At 40.4% G+C, this 25,290-nt stretch overlaps 10 protein-coding genes across 10 annotated transcripts; 7 read left to right on the top strand and 3 right to left on the bottom strand.

The window, feature by feature from the left end:
- Nucleotides 1-95: 95 nt before the first annotated feature.
- On the top strand, nucleotides 96-2,491 carry BATDEDRAFT_21493 (uncharacterized protein; the record flags this gene model as incomplete). The annotated part of the gene is made up of 9 exons (XM_006675238.1): nucleotides 96-330; nucleotides 423-517; nucleotides 612-1,000; nucleotides 1,096-1,171; nucleotides 1,265-1,471; nucleotides 1,543-1,638; nucleotides 1,756-1,958; nucleotides 2,045-2,129; nucleotides 2,219-2,491. The coding sequence occupies 9 exons, from the start codon at nucleotides 96-98 to the stop codon at nucleotides 2,489-2,491; spliced, it is 1,659 nt and encodes a 552-aa protein (XP_006675301.1).
- Nucleotides 2,492-2,898: 407 nt separating this feature from the next.
- BATDEDRAFT_21492 (uncharacterized protein) lies at nucleotides 2,899-6,825 on the top strand (the record flags this gene model as incomplete). Its single annotated transcript, XM_006675237.1, has 7 exons — nucleotides 2,899-3,129; nucleotides 3,591-4,163; nucleotides 4,266-4,394; nucleotides 4,477-5,786; nucleotides 5,878-6,001; nucleotides 6,080-6,654; nucleotides 6,720-6,825. 7 exons carry the CDS (start codon nucleotides 2,899-2,901, stop codon nucleotides 6,823-6,825), a joined length of 3,048 nt encoding a protein of 1,015 aa, XP_006675300.1.
- Nucleotides 6,826-7,022: 197 nt separating this feature from the next.
- Nucleotides 7,023-8,462, bottom strand: BATDEDRAFT_85756 (uncharacterized protein; the record flags this gene model as incomplete). The annotated part of the gene is made up of 4 exons (XM_006675922.1): nucleotides 7,023-7,564; nucleotides 7,648-7,768; nucleotides 7,876-7,998; nucleotides 8,103-8,462. The coding sequence occupies 4 exons, from the start codon at nucleotides 8,460-8,462 to the stop codon at nucleotides 7,023-7,025; spliced, it is 1,146 nt and encodes a 381-aa protein (XP_006675985.1).
- Nucleotides 8,463-8,780: 318 nt separating this feature from the next.
- Nucleotides 8,781-10,289, bottom strand: BATDEDRAFT_21490 (uncharacterized protein; the record flags this gene model as incomplete). The annotated part of the gene is made up of 4 exons (XM_006675236.1): nucleotides 8,781-8,829; nucleotides 9,074-9,176; nucleotides 9,601-9,659; nucleotides 10,174-10,289. 4 exons carry the CDS (start codon nucleotides 10,287-10,289, stop codon nucleotides 8,781-8,783), a joined length of 327 nt encoding a protein of 108 aa, XP_006675299.1.
- A 3,275-nt stretch (nucleotides 10,290-13,564) lies between these two features.
- On the top strand, nucleotides 13,565-15,835 carry BATDEDRAFT_33989 (uncharacterized protein; the record flags this gene model as incomplete). Its single annotated transcript, XM_006675651.1, has 2 exons — nucleotides 13,565-13,914; nucleotides 14,370-15,835. The coding sequence occupies 2 exons, from the start codon at nucleotides 13,565-13,567 to the stop codon at nucleotides 15,700-15,702; spliced, it is 1,683 nt and encodes a 560-aa protein (XP_006675714.1). The 3' UTR covers nucleotides 15,703-15,835.
- A 141-nt stretch (nucleotides 15,836-15,976) lies between these two features.
- Nucleotides 15,977-16,840, top strand: BATDEDRAFT_21488 (uncharacterized protein; the record flags this gene model as incomplete). The annotated part of the gene is made up of 2 exons (XM_006675235.1): nucleotides 15,977-16,256; nucleotides 16,350-16,840. 2 exons carry the CDS (start codon nucleotides 15,977-15,979, stop codon nucleotides 16,838-16,840), a joined length of 771 nt encoding a protein of 256 aa, XP_006675298.1.
- A 274-nt stretch (nucleotides 16,841-17,114) lies between these two features.
- BATDEDRAFT_85543 (uncharacterized protein) lies at nucleotides 17,115-17,405 on the top strand (the record flags this gene model as incomplete). Its single annotated transcript, XM_006676208.1, has 1 exon — nucleotides 17,115-17,405. One exon carries the CDS (start codon nucleotides 17,115-17,117, stop codon nucleotides 17,403-17,405), a length of 291 nt encoding a protein of 96 aa, XP_006676271.1.
- A 930-nt stretch (nucleotides 17,406-18,335) lies between these two features.
- Nucleotides 18,336-20,084, top strand: BATDEDRAFT_21487 (uncharacterized protein; the record flags this gene model as incomplete). The annotated part of the gene is made up of 1 exon (XM_006675234.1): nucleotides 18,336-20,084. The coding sequence occupies one exon, from the start codon at nucleotides 18,336-18,338 to the stop codon at nucleotides 20,082-20,084; it is 1,749 nt and encodes a 582-aa protein (XP_006675297.1).
- Nucleotides 20,085-20,308: 224 nt separating this feature from the next.
- On the bottom strand, nucleotides 20,309-21,804 carry BATDEDRAFT_85755 (uncharacterized protein; the record flags this gene model as incomplete). Its single annotated transcript, XM_006675921.1, has 6 exons — nucleotides 20,309-20,596; nucleotides 20,693-21,074; nucleotides 21,148-21,240; nucleotides 21,300-21,463; nucleotides 21,548-21,616; nucleotides 21,697-21,804. The coding sequence occupies 6 exons, from the start codon at nucleotides 21,802-21,804 to the stop codon at nucleotides 20,309-20,311; spliced, it is 1,104 nt and encodes a 367-aa protein (XP_006675984.1).
- Nucleotides 21,805-22,147: 343 nt separating this feature from the next.
- Nucleotides 22,148-25,162, top strand: BATDEDRAFT_18299 (threonine--tRNA ligase THS1). The gene is made up of 8 exons (XM_006675102.1): nucleotides 22,148-22,243; nucleotides 22,395-22,476; nucleotides 22,664-22,797; nucleotides 22,889-22,970; nucleotides 23,071-23,315; nucleotides 23,409-23,702; nucleotides 23,792-24,220; nucleotides 24,315-25,162. The coding sequence occupies exons 1-8, from the start codon at nucleotides 22,154-22,156 to the stop codon at nucleotides 25,077-25,079; spliced, it is 2,121 nt and encodes a 706-aa protein (XP_006675165.1). The 5' UTR covers nucleotides 22,148-22,153; the 3' UTR covers nucleotides 25,080-25,162.
- The last annotated feature ends 128 nt before the right edge of the window (nucleotides 25,163-25,290 follow it).

Raw genomic sequence — 25,290 nt, 5'->3', positions numbered from 1 at the left:
TGTATCACGTGATGGGTTGGCTTTGCTGTTTGCGGAAGCTGCTGACGTTCTACCAAGTTGGTTCCTGATATCAACTACTGTGGTAGCAAAAGACAATGTTTTGCACGCCTAAACTCTCTCGACGAGCAAGGGTATTGATGCTTTCTGTTGCCATTTTGTACGCCATGTACACACTATTCACCTATTCCACCTTCACACTACTTCCAACTGCAGAAATACTGTCTAAAATGGAGGGCAGCCAATATCATGAAACTCCAAAAAGTCCACCACAAAGAACTAACCAAAAAAAATTAGTTGATAATACTTCTGAAATCTCAAGTTACTCTCCAGGTGTGTTTAAAGATCTAATGCCGATTCGTTGAGTGGAGTCGTTTTATTTAGATTTGAAAACTGATCATCAAAGTGTCATGTTTTGGCTTTAGTTATTGATAATATCTATCGCTATCAATTGAAAGATTTAAATGGGAACCCAGTTGCTGGAGAAGCTGATCCTGAAAAACAAGAGTTTATTCGCAACGTAAAGTATTATCCATTTAGAATATCAACACATGTGGAAATCAAGCCAGTTGTCTGATTGTTGCGAGTTTTCTATAAAATGCATATATAAACAGATGATTCGACATGCATGGTCTGGATACATGAAATATGCACAGGGATCTGATGAGCTTAAGCCCTTATCAAAATCTAACATGAACTGGACTTACCTTTCCTCGACTCTCTTTACCCCACTTGACTCCATGTCAACTTTGTATATTGTTGGATTGTCTCAAGAGTTCAACGAGGCAAAGTCACTTGTGATAAACCAGCTTAATTACGATGTCATCAAAACAGACATCAATGTCTTTGAAACTGTAATTCGCGCTTTGGGCGGATTAATATCAGCGTATGATTTAGAACAAGACAAGCGACTATTGGATATTGCAGTGGACTTGGCAGATCGTTTGGAAAGTTCGTTTCGTACCCCTACAGGAATCCCTAATAATATGGTTTGGCCCGCAGCGTGTGTTATTGTTTGATTTGACCTTGTATATACTATAGGATAATATGTTGTTAGTACTAAGCTCAATCTATCTTTGATATGACGATGGGTTATAGTCGTCGGTCGAGTCCAGGCTACATAAGTTTGGCTTCTGCTGGATCACAGCAACTAGAATACCAGTATTTGACTGATGTCACTGGCAATCCCAAATATGCCAACAATGCAAGTATTTCATTTTAGTGATTTGGATTATTGGATGCGTGTCTAACTTGTTATTTATTTTAGGCATTGCGTGCATTGGAGCAGATTACGTCAATCAAAACAAGTATCGAGGGACTTGCTCCAAAGACACTTAATTCACAATTCCTTAGAGAAATATCTCGAGATTATTCAGTTTCAGCTGAAACAGACTCTTACTATGAGTATTTAAACAAACTGTGGATTTCAACTGGGGATATACGATATCGCAAACTATATGACGCTGCGGCTTCGGTAAAAAGTATTGATTGAGTAGTGTTTTCCTATTTGTTATGAAGCGACTGATTATTTTGTTTGATAAATAGGCTATTGAGAAGTATATACTAGTCAGAACACCAAATGGTCGAGCATATATCCCTGAAAGACATAACGATGTATTAGGACTTGAATTCCACCACTTGGTATGCTATTTGCATTGCTGTTTGTGTATCCAAATGCATGAAATGGATTTAGAATGCTGATGCATACTATTTTTGATGGAATTACATTGGGCTGCATTTACAATTTTAAAATGGCAGTCTTGTTTTGCAGGAGGGATGTTTGCCAGTGGTGCGGTTACGCTAAAAAATGAACACTCGGATCGCTACATAGAAATTGCTGCTGAACTTACACGCACATGTTATGATTCGTATCAGATACGTGCCACAAAACTGGGTGGAGAATGGACTCGAGTGAGTCAAGAAGGCGATCTTTATGCTTCCGGTCATGCATATCATTTACGGTAGTAGTCGATTTAGATGCATGCATTAAAGGTTTTTATTTGGATCCATATACTACGATTTAGTGATTGTGCTTATGTATATTTAGGCCAGAGGCGGTAGAATCTATATTCTACATGTGGAGGTATACCCATGACCCAAAGTATCGTGAATGGGGATGGAACATTGTTCAGGTGAGTATGTATAGATGATTTAGGAAATCTTGATTCAACCTATAGCTATGATTCTACATTTGATGCTTACAGCTCTATCCATTGATTAGGCATTGGAAACAAGCTGTAAAGATGATGTAGGATATCACGGGTTAAACAACTCGGGCAAACCTTTTGACCGTCAAGAATCTTTTTTTATTGCCGAGACGCTTAAATATTTATTTTTGCTATTTTCGGATGATCAAACGGTTGATTTGAACGAGTATGTGTTTAACACTGAGGCGCATCCCATTAGCATTCGTGGACATGGACGTAGAAAGGATCGGAAGAAATGGGTTGAGATTCCCCAACCAGGAAAATTTCCAAAGAATTGGAATTTGTAATAGCAATAAACGATAAACATATCTGGTTTCAGACTTGTCGATCGTGTAATGTACGATTACCAAAAGTGGAGAATAGTTTGTGTTTAATGGAGTGTCGATTCCAGCAAAAGGAACGAATTGTTGGTCATTATTCCAGACGACAATTTGCACTTTGTGAATGCAGTCGTAACCAAGCAATTTTGAAGTTTTGGCGAAATTCGACAAACTTGTCCAATCCGCAGTGTTATAGACGATATCAAAGCCCAGCATTTTACTACTGTTGCATTGCTAAAGTCATCATGCATAATAGCCATTCAACCTATCATTTAGATTGGAGACAGTCGTCAAACCATGCTTCGACTTCATCTTCAGTAACTCGTCCATTCAACGACCATTCGTTAGACATGGGCAGCATCTTAAACTCAGCCATGCCACTTTCTCAGCCATGTAGCATAAACATCTCTCCGCATCCAAACCTATCTACTCGCAGTTTGAATCTTCTTAAGCGGCTTCAGGAAAGAGAAATGTGTCCGCATCTGCCTGGAAGACTCACATTGGACAACAATCGCTTCTATTCCAACGTGTATCCAAACAAAACTGCATTCAAGGTCAACCAGCAGCCAGAGTTTGTCGTTCGAAAGTTTACCGTAGATGGGCATGTATGTTACTATGACATTCTTGATTTTATACCGTTGCTTTGAAGGGCCAAAAGAATTGTTTTCACTGCCGTATTCACCGTAAAACGGAACTTGTTTTGCAGTGATTGCCTCTTTGTTTTGAAATTGACTGTTTAAGCATCGTTGCGCTTCCTTACTACAAATTGACATTTTCGACTCTTGCAAATGTACATTATATGATACAATCAAACCCATGTTTGTTGTTTCCATGCCATCATGCTTGGTTTGGATAAAAGGGGTTGAAGATTGAGCAACTTTTGAGAGTTTAGGATTTACTGGGACTGTATGTGAGCATTCGCTCTGTTCTTATCTAGTGCACCATTTTACACGAATACGGCCGTTTTTGATGCATGCATTTCACTTTAAATCAAAGCTTTGGGAATAATTGTCATATTGTAACTCCAAATTTATTTATTAATATTATTATTGATGGATTATTGTAGTATTTGATCTGTTTTTCAAAAAACACGCATGCAGTTCGAATCTACAGATATCATATACCGCACAATTCTACTATCTATGCTCAACCTTTGGCTTTACATGTTGCTTCTCAGCCCCTTCCATTTGTTTCCGGTAATACTGCACGGAGCAATGATTCGTTGGAAACTTCACTTGCAGACGGATCCTATCTAGCATCAACTACACAGTCAAAACCTACCAACTCGAGCACTGTTGATCCATCCATATGCATTTCACTAAACTCGTCCAAATCACATTTTAAACCGTCACATACAAAATCAGGGATGCCATCAGATCCTGTATATCCTGCCGAAGATCACCAGTTAGAGTTTGACACAGTGTTTAAAATACATTTTGAAAAATTATTGACGAGTGGGAGTGAGATGTTATGTAAAGACTTTTGCCTGTTTGCACCCAATGGACGACACATGATTTTATCTTCTGCTGTTCCATCTGGAAATACTGTCGAAGAAGGTCGGAGATTTCCATCATCACTTGACTGTATTCGAAATTTGGATCATATTACATTTTGGGTAATGGATATTCATACAGGCGAGGTGAGATATTCTGTAGTTATATCTATGATCATCAATAATGGTTTTGATGCTTGCTAGATTGCATAACTACTGTACTGATTTGTTTTGGTGTGTACTCAATAGGTAACGGATAAAATGACGTTCAAGAATGATTATATTTACCTGACAAATCATGCGGGTGTACATTTGCATCAAAATCTTCTTGGGATTACTTCGGTTCAAAACCAATGTGTATATATTTTAAAACTCTTGGTCAGTTGTTTTGAGATAGAACTGAAGCAAAGATCTGATTTAAAGGCTATATGTACAATTACTCAACTGCTTTTGCATTTAGGATGCTGGAAAGCTTATTCATATCAACACGGTTGGATACTATACACAGAAAGATGATGAAGCCATCATTGAACGCCAAAATGAAGTGGAGGCAGAATTTAGAAGGGAAGCAAAAAAACGTCAAGCTCAGTTGGATACACCCCACCGAGCTGTCAGGTTCAATCCTCATACACCTCATAGACGTACAGTATCTTCTTCATCTCTATCACAGTTTGAGCAAGTGGGTTTAATAGATACATTGGAGAATGCTGGTAGCACCGCGCCATTAGTTCCACCAACTTTCAATGCTGTATCTACACATGATACCAATATTGGAGGGACACAGACAATTGCAGATGTGCCGCTGCCTGTGCAAAGGGAAAGTGAGTCGGGGCGTGTATTACAGCCTGAACCTTTGCAACAGCAACAAAATCCCAGTCATCAACCATTTCGACCAAGGCGTGTTTCATTTACCTTGCCAATAACAGCTAGTGAAACTGCTCGTCTGTTGCCAGTATCTCCTATATCAAATCCAAATCTACATTTTCGGGCACATCCATATCCTCTTCCACATTCTCGCCTTTCGTCTCAATCACAGCCAGGTCGTTTACTTCCACATATTCAACAACAGGATCCATCACAATGGAATTCGTCGTGGGTAGAGCAATTTCCGCAAGACACTGCTTTTGAAGTTCGCCAGTCTGCTCATCCATACGCCCCTCTTCCAGCTACACGACTATACAATATCGTTGGACGTCGCGTAGATATTGATACGGGATTCAATGTTCCTAGGTCGCCATTAGCTGGCGGAGGTCCTATCCGATCTACATTACAGCCACCATCTACCTCTTTGCATGCACTTTCCAGACAAATTACTTCTCAGACGGATGCTAATACATTACAAACCCGTGCAGTAACTAGTCCCACCGCTACAGCGTCCGCTGTAGCTACAACTTCTGACAATAATCTGGATAGACGTAACGAGCAAGGTAGCACTGATAGTATGCCAATTAATACTGGAAACCGAAATTTCAGTAATCTTGGTTTTGAAAACACAATTCATTCACTTTCTCGCAGACCAACACTTCGGCCAATGGTGCACACCTCACATGGAATAGCAACTCAGCATTCTTCTCGTCCATTTGTTCCCCCTATTACTCAGCGTCCTGTTACTTTAGGATACACTCGAGATAATTATTTACGGCAAAACTCTTCCGTGGAAACTAACGAAGGCTATGATAGCCAAGCTGAATCAATGTATCCGTTGAGTGGCATCAAGCATCGTATGCTAGCATACCTGTATCGTCGTGCCATTGCTAGTAAAGTTCCAGGGTAAGGATTATGCATTTTAGTGTAAAGTATTTTGGTCCGTGTTTACTCAATCATCTCACTATACTGCATGTAATGACTGCTGTATGATTAGGGCTATTGGTCATTTTCATCTTACGTATCCATATTTTGCTTCATTGGTGATGTGGCGCATGCAATTTCTAGACTGTGATCATATTCTCTTGAAACTTGGATCAATCGATAATGTCACTGGTCAGGTACTATTTTTACTATCTAGAGTGATTTTCGTGTATCCAGTGGTATAGAATTGACCAAAATCTGACTGAATTACTTAGTTAATGGAGCAAGCCACGGGATATATCTCGTTTTTTGTAGTATACTCACTTTCGACAACCAAAATTCTTGGTGTATACGAGAACAGTTCTCAAGAGCTGTTTGATATTTTTGAGAAATGGGGATGTTTTCACGGCACATCATACATGTCTACTCGATCCACGCCGGTTCCTGACTGTCCTACCTCTCAATCTGAGATAGATCCTTTCAATCCTGATAGCGACGAAGGAGTAACCATTCATGCCATGCAACAGTATGCGACTCTTTATTGTAACAATGAATATGCTCGCGATCTGGCGCGCAAACACATGTATGCGGTACGCAAAGCTCGCAATGGAGGTGCATCACAAGCTATTCGTCGTATTCTTTCTTCACTGCCCATTAATCCGCAATCGTTTTCCACCTCTGCCTATTTTGATCACGACCTGTTTTCGTATGACGATAAAGTTTTGAATAGCTGCGATCGTATGCGGTCCTCTTTGGAGTTTCCTTGCAAATTCTATTGTCGACGCACGGGAAAGCTAAAATTCAAGCTGGAGACTAATGCTATGGCTAATGGACGAACTCGTGGTGAAAAGTAGGTTTCAGAATATAAAGTGTGTATTGGTATTGTGTACTTATTTTGTTTTTTGAATGTATTAGGACAAATGTGCTATATATTTTTCACCCTGTTGATCCATTTGTTATTACAGTACAGCATGTGCAGAATATTCCTACGGTTATGAATATGCACTATGCGAGTTTTTAAATACCACTTTTCCAGTCTATATATATGCTGTCACCTTGTGACTTTATTTTTGGTTGGTGGTGAGCCAATCCGGCTTGTATATCCAGCATACTATCAGACTTGAATCGATTGGTCAATCAATGTGTTTTACATTCATAGTACTTTGATTTCCAATCAACAAATAAATCATTTATTCAACAATTCCTAATCTTGACGGCTCAATATGCAAGCGAGACTAGATCAATTGCAAATGCATCCATGGCATGTTTGGCTTTATGCTTGGCAGTTCCTCCTACAGCTACAACAGCTTTTGACTCATTGGTACTTTCCAGCATCATCACGGTGTTCACTTTGTATGGCATTTTCACAGAATTAACAGATTTGGGTGCATGTGTTTCTAGCTCATCAGTTGTAAATCCATTGGTAGCGTTTTGTAAATTCCACAACGCAACAGACCCATCAATACATCCAGAAACAAACATATTTGGTTTATCGTTTCCATTTTCAAATGAAACAGATGTGACTGACCATGCATGGGGTCCGACTAATCTCTCTTGAATATATTGAGCTTGCTTTGTTTTGCGAGTTGATCGAGACTGTGACTTTGTGGTTGGCCAATGCATCCAGTCAATGGATCCATCTCCCAAAGCTGCAATAAATGTATTTCCCATTGAATTGAAGGCGGTATCATATACAAATGGAGGATTCAAACCTTGTGCAAATGGATTATCAGCTGCCAGATTAGGCTGAACGAGAGGGTCTATAAATATAAAATTGCAAGAACACAATGAGATGGTTAGTGGATACAATGTCGTTAAAGATCCAGACATCAATCTTTGATACCATGTTGATAATGATTGAGCACTGAACCACGCGAATAATCCCATTGGATTACAGAATAGTCCATACTGCCAGACCATATCTCCCATGACTTTTTTGGTCGAAAGCACACGCTGGTCGCAATCTATAGATTAGATATGGTTTGCAGATTAGTTTAATCATTGACACATTCTTTGAATCGGTATGAACGTAGATGCATTTTTCAATAAATACTACAGAACATTGATTTACATTGGTATGCACTTTACGAATCTTTCGATATGGTTTATAAGGTATTTTTGCTGTTTCCAACACATAGACACTGCCAGAATCATCAGCCAAACCAACGTGCAGTTCATTTGAATGAACAGAAATCTAGTATAGAGGTATAAAAGGTTAGAATTCATTGACAAATGCAATTTAGTATAACTGTGGTTAAGCTATGTTGAACAATCACTTGGTAAAGTTTGCATTCATACTTTATTGATGTTTTCTGAAGCACTAAAGAGTTGCTGCCATGAATTTGACGCACCATTTAATCGCAAATCGCCGAGGACAAGTGACGATCCAACAGCAGCAAATATTAAATTGGGTGAATTGGCAGCAAAGCTAATAGCAACTGGTCCATCGCATTCATCATCGTCACTGCATGAATCGACTTTAGTTGTAGGACTAGATTGTGGAGTAGGTGGATACAGTATTTTTGTTGTTTGAAGGGTAGTCATATCCCATATTCTGACTGTGGAATCCTCAGAAGCACTTGCAATAATGGACGATTGCAATGATTGTGTGAGTGCTGATACAGGTTCGGTATGACCAGCCAGTTTGGCAGTAAGCATTCTGGTTATAAAATGATTTGTGAATTGGACATGAAAACGAGAAATTGCCAGCAACCATCACTCTTGGCGTTCTCTCATGTCGATGGATTGTTGATTGAAACGACAGGAACATTTATCAATTGTATCTTTTATATTATGATAATAGTCTGACTTGTTGACACGACCAGTTGGTCGATTCTCTCGATCCAATGCAAGACATCACTCATTTAGTAGTTCTGACACTATTCAACGCTCCTTCTATTAGTGGTCGATATAGAAACTGTTGCATTTCTGAAATGTGTGGTCCTTGTTTTTTTGAACTAGAACTTATTTGAGTTGTTAGGGTACGACAAATATGGGTTTAATGGACAAGAGTCGACTCAAATATCTGTATTGCAATGAATGAACATGATGATTGTACAATGTATGACTACCAAATGGGGGGAAAGATTCAAACTAATTCAATTGACCGTCATATGAACGTTGTCTATTGAATCGAGAATGTCAATTTCTAACAAGCACAACCAATATTTAGCTATTGTATATTTCAATATAGTAGAAACAGCCATTGCAAGATAGGTGCAGGGGCATGACTCTCTAGGTGAATATCATCTAGACCGTCATGGTTGTACCTATTCGTGTTGAGTATGATTCTCAATCCGCCCTTGTGCTCACGAACAATTCTCAAAGTGGTGGCTGTATTGTGTTTATGACTCATCATCTCAACTACCAAGTCTATTTTGAAACAATTGCAACCATATTTACGTAAATGAAACTCGAGTTTATACAAGCCATTGCTCGAAAGTAAACAATGCTTAGATGTTTGTGTGCCTTTCCACTAGATGGATTGTTTCTCAATAAACACCCAATTCTTTGTGTCTGTAATTGCTCAAGGTCATTTTTTGTTGTACCCGAGTCATTTTCTGCAGGGTTTAGGAATGAACAATATGGAGCAGTCTAGTGTAGCTTCAATCCTCGTGTCGTTTACTGAATGGGTGGTAAACCATGTCCGAGTAAACAGTCGCTTCTGGGATAGAATGCTGTTTAGAATAAGATGCGTGTTTGAAAATGTTGCATGTTGTTGTTTAGAAAGTCAAAATATTACAATAGAGGGCCTCCTTGGCCAGTTTCCAAATAAAAGGATCATCATGACACATACAACCAAACCATAGGTTTGAGCTGATGTTTGGAACTTGCACTTTTGCCTTTGTTTGCATACTTATACATTGTACAATCATCAGATTGATACCAGATATTTGGATCTACTGTTTGAATATCTTGATAAAAACCTGGACACATTCCTTGTTGCCAACTTGTCCGTCATTCACAAGTGTTGGTTTTTGACGTAGTGTTGTTTTCAAAATCATTGACATTTCTAGCCGAGACACTTGCGCTTGGTAAAGGTCCACAAGTGCGCTCGCAACGCCTCGTTGCCCACGCATTGGTGACTACAGGGTTGTTAGACCATCAATAAATGGTTTGATGTGTTAGTTTTCATGACAATATATTATAGAAAGTTTTAACATGAAAGTAGAGACCTATACGTAAAAGAATATGTTCTGAATGCCAAACACCACCAAAAACCATTTCTAAGCAATGATTTCAATATCCTATTCAAGTCCAGAATCTGACACAATCAACAAAGCATGTGAAAGTACTGAGCACTGGTTTCCAGCTCAAGTTGTCATTGATACAAACCAAAAACAAACAAGGAAAGAAGACTTCCACCTACAAGCCACGACTAGGCACTGGTTTCGTTATTGATGATGCTGAGTTTACACGCAACCAAGGAATATCTGGCACAACCATGTCATTGAAAAAGCTTTGTTGTACCTCAATATCAGACATATTTTAGTTCAAAATAACAAAAACTGCATATTTCAGAAATGGAACCGTTGTTTCCACATCAACCACGCAATGTTTGGTTTGAGGAAAGAGTTGAAAGTTGAGATGCTAGGGATGCGAAATGTATTGAAACGGCTACAAGCATTGCATTGAATACTTGTTCGGCTTTTTCATGCAATAATGAGCACGGATGACAAGATCAGAAATTTTTGCTAGGGAGTCCATATGGCACAATGTTGCACAGTAAGATTGGGACCAATCATGTCATAGGACGACTGCTTATTATGTATTTGGGTATTCTTGGCGTTCCATTTCACGCAAATACGGCTGCAAGATAGTTTTGCCGGAAAGGTTCGAGGCACTTTGAGACCGGCTGCGAATGCCACTCTATGATACTGTTCCCGACTCTACCCACCCCTCAAAAACATTTCACCAACTTTTGTTACAAGCAAGTCGCCCTATTTCCATTGTTTTGGCTCTCCCTACGTCTATTTTAATGCTTTGCTAGAAGTAGGCTGGAAATGGTGTATGTTGTTTACCTTTTAATTCAAGACCGCATTGATCAAGACCAATATTTGATATATTCAAGTCTGTTCAACAAATAATCCGTCTAAATTGGCTCAGTAGTAAAGTATGGATCGTGCTGAACCCGTAGAGACATTGATTCAGTATTGTATTATTTGCCATGAAATGTCCATGTCCATTGGCTATGAGCAATGGCTTATGTTTGCAATGTCAAAGGGCTGTTGGTCAATTTCTATTAAGCTGTTGACAACTCATTACTAATACATGCTTGATGTTCTATAGTTTTGCTTGTATCTGCTTTATTCTAGGTAAGCATATGCTTTTGTGCCATAGCTATACTGGCTGATCAGCTCTACCCTTATTGATCAATCAATTGTTGATTTTCTTTGATCAGCATTATTAAAGTTTACCCGTGCATTGTTATCATTGAACAGAGTTGAAACCCATATTTCCAGTGCTATTTTGTCCCATTTGCTTATTTCAACTCAATTTGAACATCATCCAATAACTTTTGGTCTATTCACAGTTTTGACGCAGCTGAACTTTTTGACTACACAATTGTATTTGCTCGGGTAGTTTCCATCAATAACACCTGTGCTTTTATTGGATTGATTGGTATCACATCGCTGTACTGGAATCAATTACTTTACCACAGTGCTGACCATAAATCATCAGCAGCAACTTCGTTTGTCATAATTCACTCTATTTTACTACTCGCCGAATCGCTGCTCTAATAGATTGAGCGTATTTCCAGAGAATTTACAACATCTTTGCAAGCACAATTTGCCATTTTCAACAGGTACATACCAACTGCACCATTACTATTTGATTAGCAACTATCAACAGTATCATGTTTACCTTTGAGCTTGACGGATTGAAATTGAACTTGAAAATAAGCTGAAATGTTATATTCTCCTAATAATGGTATATTCTACCCATTACCATGGTTTAAAACACTCGCTTAATTCACTTGGCAAAGCCATCTATTTTAATCATACAATCATGATTTTTGTAAGTATATTCCCTTGATGCTTAGGATCAAAGTACAGCCTTAGCCAATCAGAGTCTGATCATCTATATTGATACCTCAGCTCATGGGAGTATTTCTGACTTGTTTGTCAGTGTCCATTAAGCCCCTAACCTTTCACCAAGCTCATCGGATTCCTATACTTCCCTTGCTATTTCGAACTGCATCACGATGTGTGGTGAGTTTACCCCATAATACATACAGACGCACGCAGCATCCCCGAAATTAAACACGCGAGTTTAGTGTTTAATAACGTTCATCACCATTAACACGTGGTTTGTCATCAATACACCACTGCTTTTGACGATCCTTGATGTTGATGGAACCTGTAACTCGATGAGTTCGTGAATATTGATAATCTATCCTGTTTGAATCGTGGATGGATCAAGATGACTTGAACATTGGTGGATTGCTGAGTTTTAAAATGTCTTTTTCACCGACATGTGTGGTTGCTTTTCACAGCTATATTCACGTAAACGGAATTCCTGTATTTATCCTGCAATGGCTTTATTTTGCTTTGAAATAGACAACGGTTGAACATTTGTTGCGCTTTTTGTTGGGAATTGACTGTTTCTTCCATAGATACTCCTAATTTTTCCAAGTATAGCGTCCATCAATGATGCTCACAATCAAGCCATAGTTTCAATTCTTCCCCTTTTCCTTTTTTGTATAACTATACATTGTACGATCATCAGACTCGTTCATTGTAATCCAGATATTGGGTTCGACTGTTTTCAATCGAACCCTTGTAAACCCTACTATTGTGTTTTAATCCCAAATACGTCCACGCTTTAGTTCAAGGGAACAAGGATTGTATGTCTCAGGAATGCAGTTATTTTTCCATGTCGATCACTCAATGTTTGGTTTCTAGAAAAGAAGAATTGAAGATTAAACAAGTGCCAAGGATGTGAGATGTACTGGAACTGTGATGTAAACATTTGCTCCGTCTTCAATACAAAAATGAGCACAAAGATGACTAAACTTTGTCAAGGAGTCTAGGGACAATACTGTCTAGTCTCATGACATCACTCATGTCATGAGACTGGCAGTTTATTATACATTGTCACTAGTGTTTTATTTACGTGAATATGGCTGTATACTTGTGCAAACCGCGAGTATCACATTCTATGCTGCAAATTCAAGTCATATTTGCTAATGGTATCAGAGCAAATCCAATCAACCATATCCATCTCTTAAAACTCGCATCCACATGGCCTTGAAATACCACATGCTGTATCAGTTTTAAAGTGGTATTGCTGAGCAGCTATTCTAGTATTGAATTAGTGTAAACTTGATGTAGCTTTACCGATTCGTCGGAATATTTTTGACTTGCACATTCTATAAAAGCTGAGAGTGCTTTGTTTTATGTATTTATAATCAGCATTCAAATTCAATCTTTTTCAACCTGTCCTTTTTATGGGTTTTCCATTCTTATATAATAACTTATTAGCTTGACATATTCTTATTTTGGCCAATTACTTACTTTAATATCTGTCCATTCCTGTAGCCTTTCAAAATCTCTACCCCTAGCAGATATCTGGTATCCCTCTCTAGAGCTTGCGACAGTCTTGATTCAAATTACCAATTTAACCGACTAGTCACTTCAAGGTTAATCATACCATACGTTTTTTACAACTCACACCTGGACTATAAAGAAACGACTTGCTAGCATAGCCACCGGGTCCATTATAAGAATCTATCCACATTGCTCATACAGATGCACGACATGGCTCACCCCATTACCAATATCGGATCTTGCGGCTGGTGTGTGGTTCGGGCAGATTCTCAACAACTAGTCCTTGCTTCTGAAAGTCTGCAACACTGGATGCCAGTATCGCCTCAGCCATCGTCTTTACGAAAACACCATCTTCACAATCATACACATGAACAGTTTAACAATGCTCTGTCGCATCCATCCTCAGCGATTAGACCAGATATGAGCTCGGATCTAAAAGAGACAACTGAGCTACCACAAATCACAAGGTTATCAGATTTATTTTCAGATTCCATTGACATGGACTGGGAATGCTTTTGCATAAGTAGTTCCAAGCAGGTATTACAGCCAAGTATGTTTAGGTAAGCCCTCAAGTCAAGTCAATGTATTGCTTGAATTGACCATCCCTAGATGCCATAAGCTTGTACAAGGATTGGATGAAATCTTTAAAAGCAGTCGAGTAGCTGCAGCATTTTTGAAGGCATTGAGCTTTTTGCTAATTCAATAGAAGCTCACATGACATGGCTTACTATTCATTTGCAAGTTGATGCTACAAGAGTATAGCTTGAATTCGGCTCATGCAAAGATCAATTTGATACTGTCAAGCACCATTCAACTCCTAGTCTTGCTACTCCTATAACTGATGTTTTCGTCGCAATTGACTTGATCTACCGATGCTGTCATGTCGGCTAAAGTCAATTGTAATGAATAATGTCGATTGTTCTTGATCCAGTTTAATCTCCATTACTTTTATTGGTATAGGCTAATCTATTTTCCCGTTGCGAACCATATTTTTCTCTTGGCATACTTATTTTAGATGGAGACTGACTGTAAATCAACCATCGCCTGGCTCATATACCAATTCTGGCACTAATGAGCAACAATCATCTTGTATCGATGTAAATGTCACTCTGATGCATGCTACAGACCACCTGCTGCTGGTTCTTATTCACAATATATTTGAATGCCGACATTGTCCGACACATGACGATACTCTTCAACAACTTCACCATCTATTGTCATCCTCACAGTCTCATGTCGATTTGGCACACTCTCAGAGTCCACCAAAGGCATTGCACATTCTGCATGCATCTGACCTGAGTCCTGTCTTCATGATGCCAAACCACTACTTTTCCAAAAACCTTGGTCTTGATTTGAGTGCCGTCCTTTGTGGGCCCAATTTGCTTGACCAGTTTTCTGGGTCTGAGGAGAGTCAGCAATTTCAGCGAGCCCTCAATATACAGTCAAGTGGCTCACAGACTCCAAAAGAATATGACTCCAACTGTCCAGTTTCGTTTTCATTTTCATCCATGCTTGAACCTACGCTTTCAAGGATGGATTCAGAATGGGGCTCTGGTGGTGTGTCATCGTCAAATGAACATCGAACCACTAAAGCACCACATAAACAAAAACAATCACCAAATTCCCAAATATCAAATATATGCAAGCATGTGCATATCCGCTCTTGTGTATTAATCCACCACTCGCTCGTATTTGTGGTTTCCCAGTCAATGGGCAGCAACAGATACCTTGCTGTGTCTAACCCTGTTTGTGACTATATGGATGCACCCTATTCTCGTCACAAGCACGTCTTTTCACATCCAAAATCTGTGGCAAGTATTAACTCTGATCCGCATATACAGCCCTCATACAACCAGCCCTATTCCAAAAAACTGCATAAATCCCCTTCCTTATCTTCCTCTACATCAGCTCAGCCGTCTGTTCTGCATCAATCGCAAAACTCGCCTAGTACAGACAAGAAGATTGCGTCCAACCATACTCTTGTACCATCAGTCATTGGTTCATATGAAACACCCAGCACTGAACAAAAATGTACCGAGTTAAAATTTGAAACTAACCCTCAATTGATGAGCCGTCCGCCTGAAATGCTTTGTCCTCAAACCGCAGAATCACAAACTTTAGGGTCACTCGATGCTGGTTACCACCAACAATGTACCTCAATTACCCCGCCCTTTTCATATAATCACGCTGGGAAAACCATAAATATGCCTCCTAGCTTCTCAAGCCATCCAACGTGTGAGGATCACAGCCATGAGGACCTTAGATTAATTACCTTGCGGTTACACAACACCCTAAGGACTGATATTAACCTCCTTATGACCGATCGAATCCCTAAGGACTCATGTTGACCGCCGTAGGGACACGCAACTCACTAAGAACCTGTGCGATCCCTTTACGGCTGTACTCTTGTTGAGGTCTATAAATAGACCATACTTGTCATATATGTTTACCTCAGTTTTATCAATAAAGTTCCTTGATCCTAGTTAGTAACAAGCACCTGGTTTCCCTTCGCCTTATTTTGCGATTAAGTACTTCCTGACACATTGATAAAACTCATATTTTCCTGAACCACCTGCTTGTTTACTCCTTGTCCCTGTTCCTATCACAACTTCAAACCTCGTCATGAAAAACTCCCCGGAAGCCCGTTCCAATCTAATCGACGGTTCCCCTCACTCACGACATTCCAGTCGCACTCGTCCAACGACATGCAGATTGACGCAGTCGTTCGAGGCCCGTTATCCACTCAAGAAAGGAAGCGCCAACGTCAGCTCGGCTTATGTTTATATTGTGGCCAGCCAGGTCACCGAGCTCATGACTGCCCTAGCAGAAGTCCTAATAGAAGAACGACTCCAGGTTCCAGATCCGTCGTTCGCCAAACCAACACCTTTGCCTCTTGAAAACAGTTATGGGTGAAGCAGTGGATGTAGCCCGTGGTATGCTTGACAAGGATGTTGATGTGGTAGTACCCTCTGGGGAAACAGGCTCTTTTACACAGACCTATTCCAAAAACTGCATAGATCCCCGTCCTTATCTTCCTCTACATCAGCTCAGCCGTCTGTTCTGTCTCAATCGCAAAACTCGCCTAGTACAGACAAGAAGATTGCGTCCAACCATACTCTTGTACCATCAGTCATTGGTTCATATGAAACACCCAGCACTGAACAAAAATGTACCGAGTTAAAATTTGAATATAACCCTCAATTGATGAGCCGTCCGTCTGAAATGCTTTGTCCTCAAACCGCAGAATCACAAACTTTAGGGTCACTCGATGCTGGTTACCACCAACAATGTACCTCAATTACCCCGCCCTTTTCATATAATCACGCTGGGAAAACCATAAATATGCCTCCTAGCTTCTCAAGCCATCCAACGTGTGAGGATCACAGCCATGAGGACCTTAGATTAATTACCTTGCGGTTACACAACACCCTAAGGACTGATATTAACCTCCTTATGACCGATCGAATCCCTAAGGACTCATGTTGACCGCCGTAGGGACACGCAACTCACTAAGAACCTGTGCGATCCCTTTACGGCTGTACTCTTGTTGAGGTCTATAAATAGACCATACTTGTCATATATGTTTACCTCAGTTTTATCAATAAAGTTCCTTGATCCTAGTTAGTAACAAGCACCTGGTTTCCCTTCGCCTTATTTTGCGATTAAGTACTTCCTGACACATTGATAAAACTCATATTTTCCTAAACCACCTGCTTGTTTACTCCTTGTCCCTGTTCTTATCCCAACTTCAAACCTCGTCATGAAAAACTCCCCGGAAGCCCGTTCCAATCTAATCGACGGTTCCCCTCACTCACGACATTCCAGTCGCACTCGTCCAACGACATGCAGATTGACGCAGTCGTTCGAGGCCCGTTATCCACTCAAGAAAGGAAGCGCCAACGTCAGCTCGGCTTATGTTTATATTGTGGCCAGCCAGGTCACCGAGCTCATGACTGCCCTAGCAGAAGTCCTAATAGAAGAACGACTCCAGGTTCCAGATCCGTCGTTCGCCAAACCAACACCTTTGCCTCTTGAAAACAGTTATGGGTGAAGCAGTGGATGTAGCCCGTGGTATGCTTGACAAGGATGTTGATGTGGTAGTAACCTCTGGGGAAACAGGCTCTTTTACACAGACGCCCTCCACATCTCCTTTGTACTCGCATCAGCCAGCAAAACCCACACACCATGCTAAGTCTGTTCAATGTAAAACTCCATCCTGTTCATACCCGTTTCCTGTTCTCGTTTCCTAGTTTTCCCAGTTATTCCTTGTTTTCTTGTCAATGATTCACATTTCATTGAACCTCCTAGTTTTCCCAGTTATTCCTTGTTTTCTTGTCAATGATTCACATTTCATTGAACCTCCTAGTTTTCCCAGTTATTCCTTGTTTTCTTGTCAATGATTCACATTTCATTGAACCTCCTAGTTTTCCCAGTTATTCCTCGTTTTCTTGTCAATGATTCCTGTTTTGAGTTGCCAACCTCAGATTTACCTCGTATCCAGGCAACTACCACCGCATCGAAACCCAAGTAACCGTATCGACTCCAGAGACGTCGTCGTTTGGAGGGGAGATAATGTGAGGATCACAGCCATGAGGACCTTAGATTAATTACCTTGCGGTTACACAACACCCTAAGGACTGATATTAACCTCCTTATGACCGATCGAATCCCTAAGGACTCATGTTGACCGCCGTAGGGACACGCAACTCACTAAGAACCTGTGCGATCCCTTTACGGCTGTACTCTTGTTGAGGTCTATAAATAGACCATACTTGTCATATATGTTTACCTCAGTTTTATCAATAAAGTTCCTTGATCCTAGTTAGTAACAAGCACCTGGTTTCCCTTCGCCTTATTTTGCGATTAAGTACTTCCTGACACAACGCACCCACAAAATCACCAACTCCACGGTTCTGGGCATCATCCATTTCCTCACACTCGACCTTCCTCACTCGAACACTTCAAGAGTCCTCCTAACTTCATGACTCAAGCTGATCCGTATACATCCAACAAGAGAAACTATTATTACAACTCCTTAAAGGACGATTTGAGACCCATCAATACCAACGGTATTGATATGAACGACTCTCCTCAATCTTTTGATTATCCATCTTCTGTCCACCACGATATGCCAACTCGAAAACCTCGTATAGATGCTGATATGGAGCACCATTTTTCTCGATCCAGTTCTGCTCTGTCTGATCGTGCGTATTTCTCTTATCCTCAACAACACGTTTCTTATAAAGTCAGGAGGGTTTACAACTCCCCGCTTTCACAATTTGAAAGTGGTGGATATCATAAGGATCAAAGCGAGTTGGTTCAGCCTGGCATTGAGGATAAAAACCGGCATGGTTCTCTGGAAATGTCTCAAAGAACTGATTATAAATCCTATCCACCAGTTTCAGCAAAAAGCACGGATTACTCGAGCACAATATCGGAGACGACATCAGGCTTTATTATGCGTGAGCCCACTCCCATGTCACCCTCTCAAACGAGATTTCAGACACAACAATCAACAATGGATACAAACAGTTGTATTTATCCCTCGTCACAACCGACACAACAATTGATGAATTCACATCCAACCATGTCAAAGAGACCCAATAGCATGGTCTCATTTCCAACTGACCGTTCACATTTTTCTAGTGTACCTGCATACTCATACTCGGACCATCAGCGCTCACAGTTATCACCCGAGAAAAGACCAATACTATCTCCACAGTTAAACACTCGATCAAAACACTCTCATATGGCTCATCCTACCAATATGGCTTCATCTACAAGGCGTTCATCGTTATACTCTACTGATCCATACTCCTCCAACTCTTTGCCCCATATCTCTCAGCCATCACCATCATACTTGGCAGCACATCAACCACAAAGAGAAGAGTACTATCAAAACGAGTCTGACTCGAGATACTTTTCACCTCACTCTCCTCGTTTCCAAGTGTCGAATCAATACGAGTCGCGAAAATACCATGCTTCAGATGACTATCCTCAATCGTACCATCATAGTATAACAGAGTCTCAATCCTATTCGCATGCTCACATGTCACATCCATCTTATGTGGATAATCGATCACCGCTGCCACCTCGGCAGCATTATCAACCTCCACATTGCGAAGCCTTGCCTTACAATCACTTTCCTCCTTCATATTCACATAATGCTGCCCACCATATAGAGGACCAGCCCCATGATTGGAATATGCAACAGCGTTATCGCCATAGTCCTCCAAATTCACACCACACCCACCTTGATGAGCAGCCCATCGTTTCTTCCCAAGCATATTCACATCGCATATATCCCAACCATACTCAACACCCTAGTCAAAAGCCCTACTCGAAATCACAGATGCATCCTTACGAATATACGTCTCAAAAGTACGAGCCCAATCCTTTGCTACTTAAAAGGCAGGCACACTGCAAATGGACTGCTAAATCTCCCACCAGTACACTACGTAGAAAACGCACAGAATTTGAAGACAGATCTACTCTTGACACTCCCCGCTACAAGTGTGAGGCATGTGAGACCACACATAGTCCCGAGTGGCGTCGTGGACCACATGGACGCAAAACCCTTTGCAATGCATGCGGACTTCGATATGCACGTATTATTTCCAAGCGCAAAGAGATTAGTGCTACGGTTGCTGCCGAGAGGTCCGGCAGTGATACCAGTGGCGTTTTTTCCACTACTTCTGTCAAGGATATCGTTACTATTACTAGTGGCTAGACTGTGACTCGTATAGCTTGTGTGCTATGCTGTGTTGACATGTACCGTTTAGAGGATTGTCACCCGTTTTGTGGTCAAATGTGCTTTTTTTCTTACTCCCAATTTTTACTTTTTAGACTAAAAAACAAGTTTTACTTTTTTTGTACATTTGATTGTGTTTGTGGTCTCAATATTTAATGGTGAAAGCTTTGTAACGCTTAGTTTACCTAAAACTTGCCGAACCATTAGGGTTTATGAGAAAAAAGTAGGGCGGACTCCATAAACTCTTGCAATCCTCCATTCAGTACGTCTTGTACGTTTGTGGTCTGTGTCCCTGTTCTGGTATCCTTAACCAACTGATAGGGTTGCAATACATAAGAACGAATATGATTTCCCCACGCATTTTCGCCTAGATTAGCATGGTGTTCTTGTTTTTGCCTGGATAGTTTGTCAAGTTCGACTTGGTAGAGTTTTGATTTAAGCATTTCTAACGCAGTGGCCTTGTTTTGAACTTGCGATCTTTCAGACTGGCACTGGAAATATGCAATATTAAGATACCACAAGTTAGTCAGACCAGGTTGAAATATAGCCAACATCCATATCAGTACATTTAGAGTCGACCCACTTACAAAGACAGTAATACCAGTTGGTATGTGAGTCATACGAACAGCACTTTCAGTTTTGTTGACATGTTGTCCACCAGCACCTTGAGCACGCATAAATTCTAGTTTGAGTTCATTTGTTGAAATCTCTATGGTTTTTGTGGACAGCCTGCTAGTCGATAGGATTGGCAAAACTTGCACAGATACGAATGATGTGTGTCGCTTGGCATTCGAGTCAAAAGGAGATACGCGAACAAAACGATGAACACCAGACTCATTCTTACTCCATCCATATGCGTAATCGCCTTGAATCTGTGTTGTGGATGACTTGAGCCCCGCAACATCGCCTTTGACTTGCGCTATAGAAGTAACTGTGTGTCCTTGGTCCGCACCCCATCTCTCGTACATTCTAATAGCATGATAGAAAATGCCAAGTTGTTAAATTAAGCCACGTTAAAATGAGATGGGTGTGATTAGAATACCTTGTTAGCATGGATACCCAATCACACGACTCGGCACCACCAGCACCAGCTCGAATCTCAATATAACACCCACTTTGATCTACTTCGTCTGTCCTATAGGTTAACAAGGTTAGACTACCAAGAAATCAAGAATATGGTGTATGCGTACGTACATGAGAGATTTAATAAAGTATTGGCGTAACTGTGCTTCAAGATCCTCCATGTCAGCAACTACTTCTTTTAATAGTGTATCATCGCCTTCTTCTTTCGCAAGTTCGATCATGCTCTGTGTTTCGTTCCATTTTACAGTGAATTTTGAATGCTCTGCGATTTCAGACTGCATTCATAACATGTCAATAAAAATATTTATAATCAGTTGATTGCAGAGCATACATGACTGTTGCAGATGAATTCAATATACCTCTAATCTTGATATATCTTTTTGAATCTCGATTGCTTCTTTTGTATCTGTAGTCCACAAATTGTCATCCTATCATGCATGCATTCAACATTGTTTTTTTAGAATTTTGATTCAAGTTACGAGTTCAGCAGTCTATAATCAATTCAAACCTTGAGTCGATCACGCAGATCACTGGCCTTGGACTCGACCACTTCCCAATTTTTTTTTTCATCAATGGTCTTGAATAGTTTTGAAATGTTATTCTTGGATAACGTCATTGCAGAAATGAGGTCTTTAGTACTTGACAGCAGGCGATCATTGTTGTTGGGTGAGCTCAAACCTAGGGTGGTTGCAATGGATCTGAATTGAAATGCATATACACTCTGACTAATAATAGGCCGAAATAAATTCGAGTGTTTTGTAAAGGGTACTTTGCAGACAGGTTTATATAGAATGCATTTGAACATGATTTGAATTGACGAGCTTTGATGTTGGGCAAATCAAACGAATCCAAAACACATGGACAGAAATATACAGTTCAACCACCAAATTAGTGTATGAAGATGCTGTAAAATAGAGTCTGATTTCCTTGTTTTGGTTTCTTCAACTAACAGAATCGACATACGAATGGAGCCCACAGAAGCAAAGGTTAAGAAGCAGCACAAGGACAAGCAGCAGAAAAAAGATGCTCTCAGTGCCAATCCATATCCTCTAGAGGTAACGCTGTATTTTTGAATCAGCAATCATCTCATAACCACTTGGACTGAATCTGGCGGATCAAAAGGCCAATCTTTAGTTATTCACCATGAACAGCAGTTTGGATACATGTACTGATTTACTGCAACTTTCGCATTATTATTCAATATAGTTTTCTCCTCAGGCCCCTTTCATCCAGCACAGGATCGATATGTTTGACAGGCTCAAGAAGGAATACGACGCTGAAATTGCAGGCGAGTTGTCTGATTGTGCGGCATGATCATGCATACCCCATTCTTGGCATGATTGATGCTATATGGCTAATAATCATGTTCATGCCTGTTGGTTTATTCCGCCCATTTGTCGAGTGTTGAGAATCTGACATTATATTTGTGCTGACATGACTGGAATCATGCCATCCATTCGATCGTCATTCAACAGCCAAACCTCGTACTCCCATTGAAGTCACTCTTCCTGATGGTCGTATAATGCCTGGTGTAGCCTGGGAAACCACTCCATTTGAAATTGCAAAGACCTTGAGCAAATCTCTTGCCGATCGCGTTGTTATTGCCAAGGCATGTCTTGCGACATGCTTTATTAAACGGACTTGTCTCGATTGCACAGATCTAACTCGATATCTTTATATTTGGAAATTTCGCGGTTTAGGTTGATGGTGTTTTGTTTGATTTGGTTCGTCCAATGGAGCAATCCTGCTCACTGGAACTTCTTGATTTTGACCACGAAGAAGGTATAGCGTTGCGGTAGTTTAAAAACTTGGCTGGTTTTTTATTACAACCTATATCTATGCGTTTATTTATCAATGGTTGTTGTGATCTTTTGTATATTAGGCAAAAAGGTGTTTTGGCACTCCTCGGCTCATGTTTTGGGCGAGGCTTGTGAACTCCACTATGGATGTCATCTCTGCATTGGTCCACCAATTGAGGAAGGATTTTATTACGAAATGTCCATGGAGCGATCTGTCACTCTTGCAGACTACGAGTCTCTGCAGACTCTTGCCAAAAGAGCCGTTAGTGAGAAGCAGCCATTTGAGCGTCTTGTTGTCAGCAAGGAAAACTTGTTGGAAATGTTCCAAGTATGTTTTTGAATCTATGCTGTTTGTTTGAACGAATCAAGAGACTGACAGTGCATTGTTGTGTAAAAATGTGTTATATTCAAATGTATACAGGACAACAAATATAAGGTGCATATAATCAAGGACAAGATTCCTGACAACACCTCCACTACTGTGTATCGATGTGGTCCATTGATTGATTTGTGCTATGGTCCTCATATTCCCAATACCAACCGTATCAAAGCTCTCAAGGTTACCAAAAACTCTTCCTCTTATTTCCTTGGTAATGCTCAAAACGATTCTTTACAGCGAGTGTACGGTGTATCGTTCCCTGATACCAAGCTTATGAAAGAATACGAAAAATTTGTTGAAGAGGCTGAAAAGCGTGATCATCGCAAGATTGGAACAGTACGTTTTGGAAGTCCATCACATTACAGAATACTGCTTTTAAAGCAATATTGTATTTACCGTGCTTGTTACATGTCATTTTATTGTAGGAACAAGAGCTGTTTTTCTTTAACGATTTTAGTCCTGGCAGTGCCTTTTTCTTGCCCCATGGCACTCGTATCTACAACACCCTTATTGATCTCCAGCGTAGCGAATACCGCAAGCGTGGCTTTCATGAAGTTGTCACTCCTAACATGTACAACACCAAACTATGGGAGCGTAGTGGTCATTGGGCCAACTACCACGAGGATATGTTTGCCCTTGATGTTGAAAAGGAAAAGTTTGCATTGAAGCCCATGAACTGTCCAGGACATTGTCTAATATTTAAAAATCGCGATCGTTCTTACCGTGAGCTTCCACTTCGCCTGGCAGATTTTGGAGTGCTGCATCGTAACGAGGCTTCTGGCGCACTTTCAGGACTCACTCGCGTACGTCGTTTCCAGCAGGATGATGCACACATTTTCTGCCGTTTGGACCAGGTTAGTCGTTTTTATTTCATACATGAATGGGTGGATACTGCTCACATTCGATACCTTTGCTTACATTTCAAATAACATTGAAATACGATTGCAGATTGGCACTGAAATGGAGGGATGCCTGGATTTTCTCAAGCATATTTACAGCATTTTTGGATTCACATTTGAGCTGAAGCTGTCTACTAGACCCGAAAACTTTTTAGGAGAGATTGCTACGTGGGACCAGGCTGAAAAGCTTCTTGAAGAAGCTTTAAACAAGTTTGGGTCTACATGGTCGCTTAATGAAGGGGATGGAGCCTTTTATGGACCCAAGATTGACATTGTGATTTCAGACGCACTTCGTCGTCGTCATCAGTGTGCCACAATCCAATTGGACTTTCAACTTCCAGATCGATTTGAGCTTGAGTACCGTACAGATGATCCAGCGAATCAATTTTCTCGTCCAGTAATGATTCATCGAGCTATTCTTGGATCAGTTGAGCGAATGATTGCTATTCTTACAGAGAATTTTGCAGGAAAGTGGCCATTCTGGCTTTCTCCACGCCAAGTGATTGTTGTTCCGATTGCTGTGCCATTTAATGAGTATGCTACCAAAGTTGCCAATCAACTCTATGCAGCGGGACTCTATGCCGAAGCAGATGTAAGCGATCTGACACTCAAGAAGAAGATTCGAAATGCAGAGATTGCTCAGTGGAATTTTATCTTTGTTGTTGGAGAGGAAGAAGAAAAGAGCGATTCTGTCAACTGCCGCAACCGCGATGATCCTTTATCCAAGAACAAGGGAGTGTGTGTAAGCGTGCAGGAGATTCAAGGCAAGTTGATCAAGATACAGGATTCTCGCAGCATGGATCAGACTGTTTAAGAGTATATTTCAATGGGTTGAAATGCCAAAAACTTGAATGACTTTTAGATAATGAATAAAACATTAGTTTTAACATTTGCAACAAGTTTGAGAATTTACCAATTCAAAAGTTGTTAAACTGACATCATTGACGATGCGTTTTGAATCAAAAATTCATTTTCCCTTCACATTGACGAATTCTAAATGATCTCTACTGGACTGGTCTCTGCTG

Source organism: Batrachochytrium dendrobatidis, assembly GCF_000203795.2.
Source record: "Batrachochytrium dendrobatidis JAM81 unplaced genomic scaffold BATDEscaffold_1, whole genome shotgun sequence".
Lineage (NCBI taxonomy): Eukaryota > Fungi > Chytridiomycota > Chytridiomycetes > Rhizophydiales > Batrachochytrium > Batrachochytrium dendrobatidis.
The sequence above is the reverse complement of the archived record's forward strand: the minus strand, read 5'-3'. Positions and strand labels throughout refer to the sequence as shown.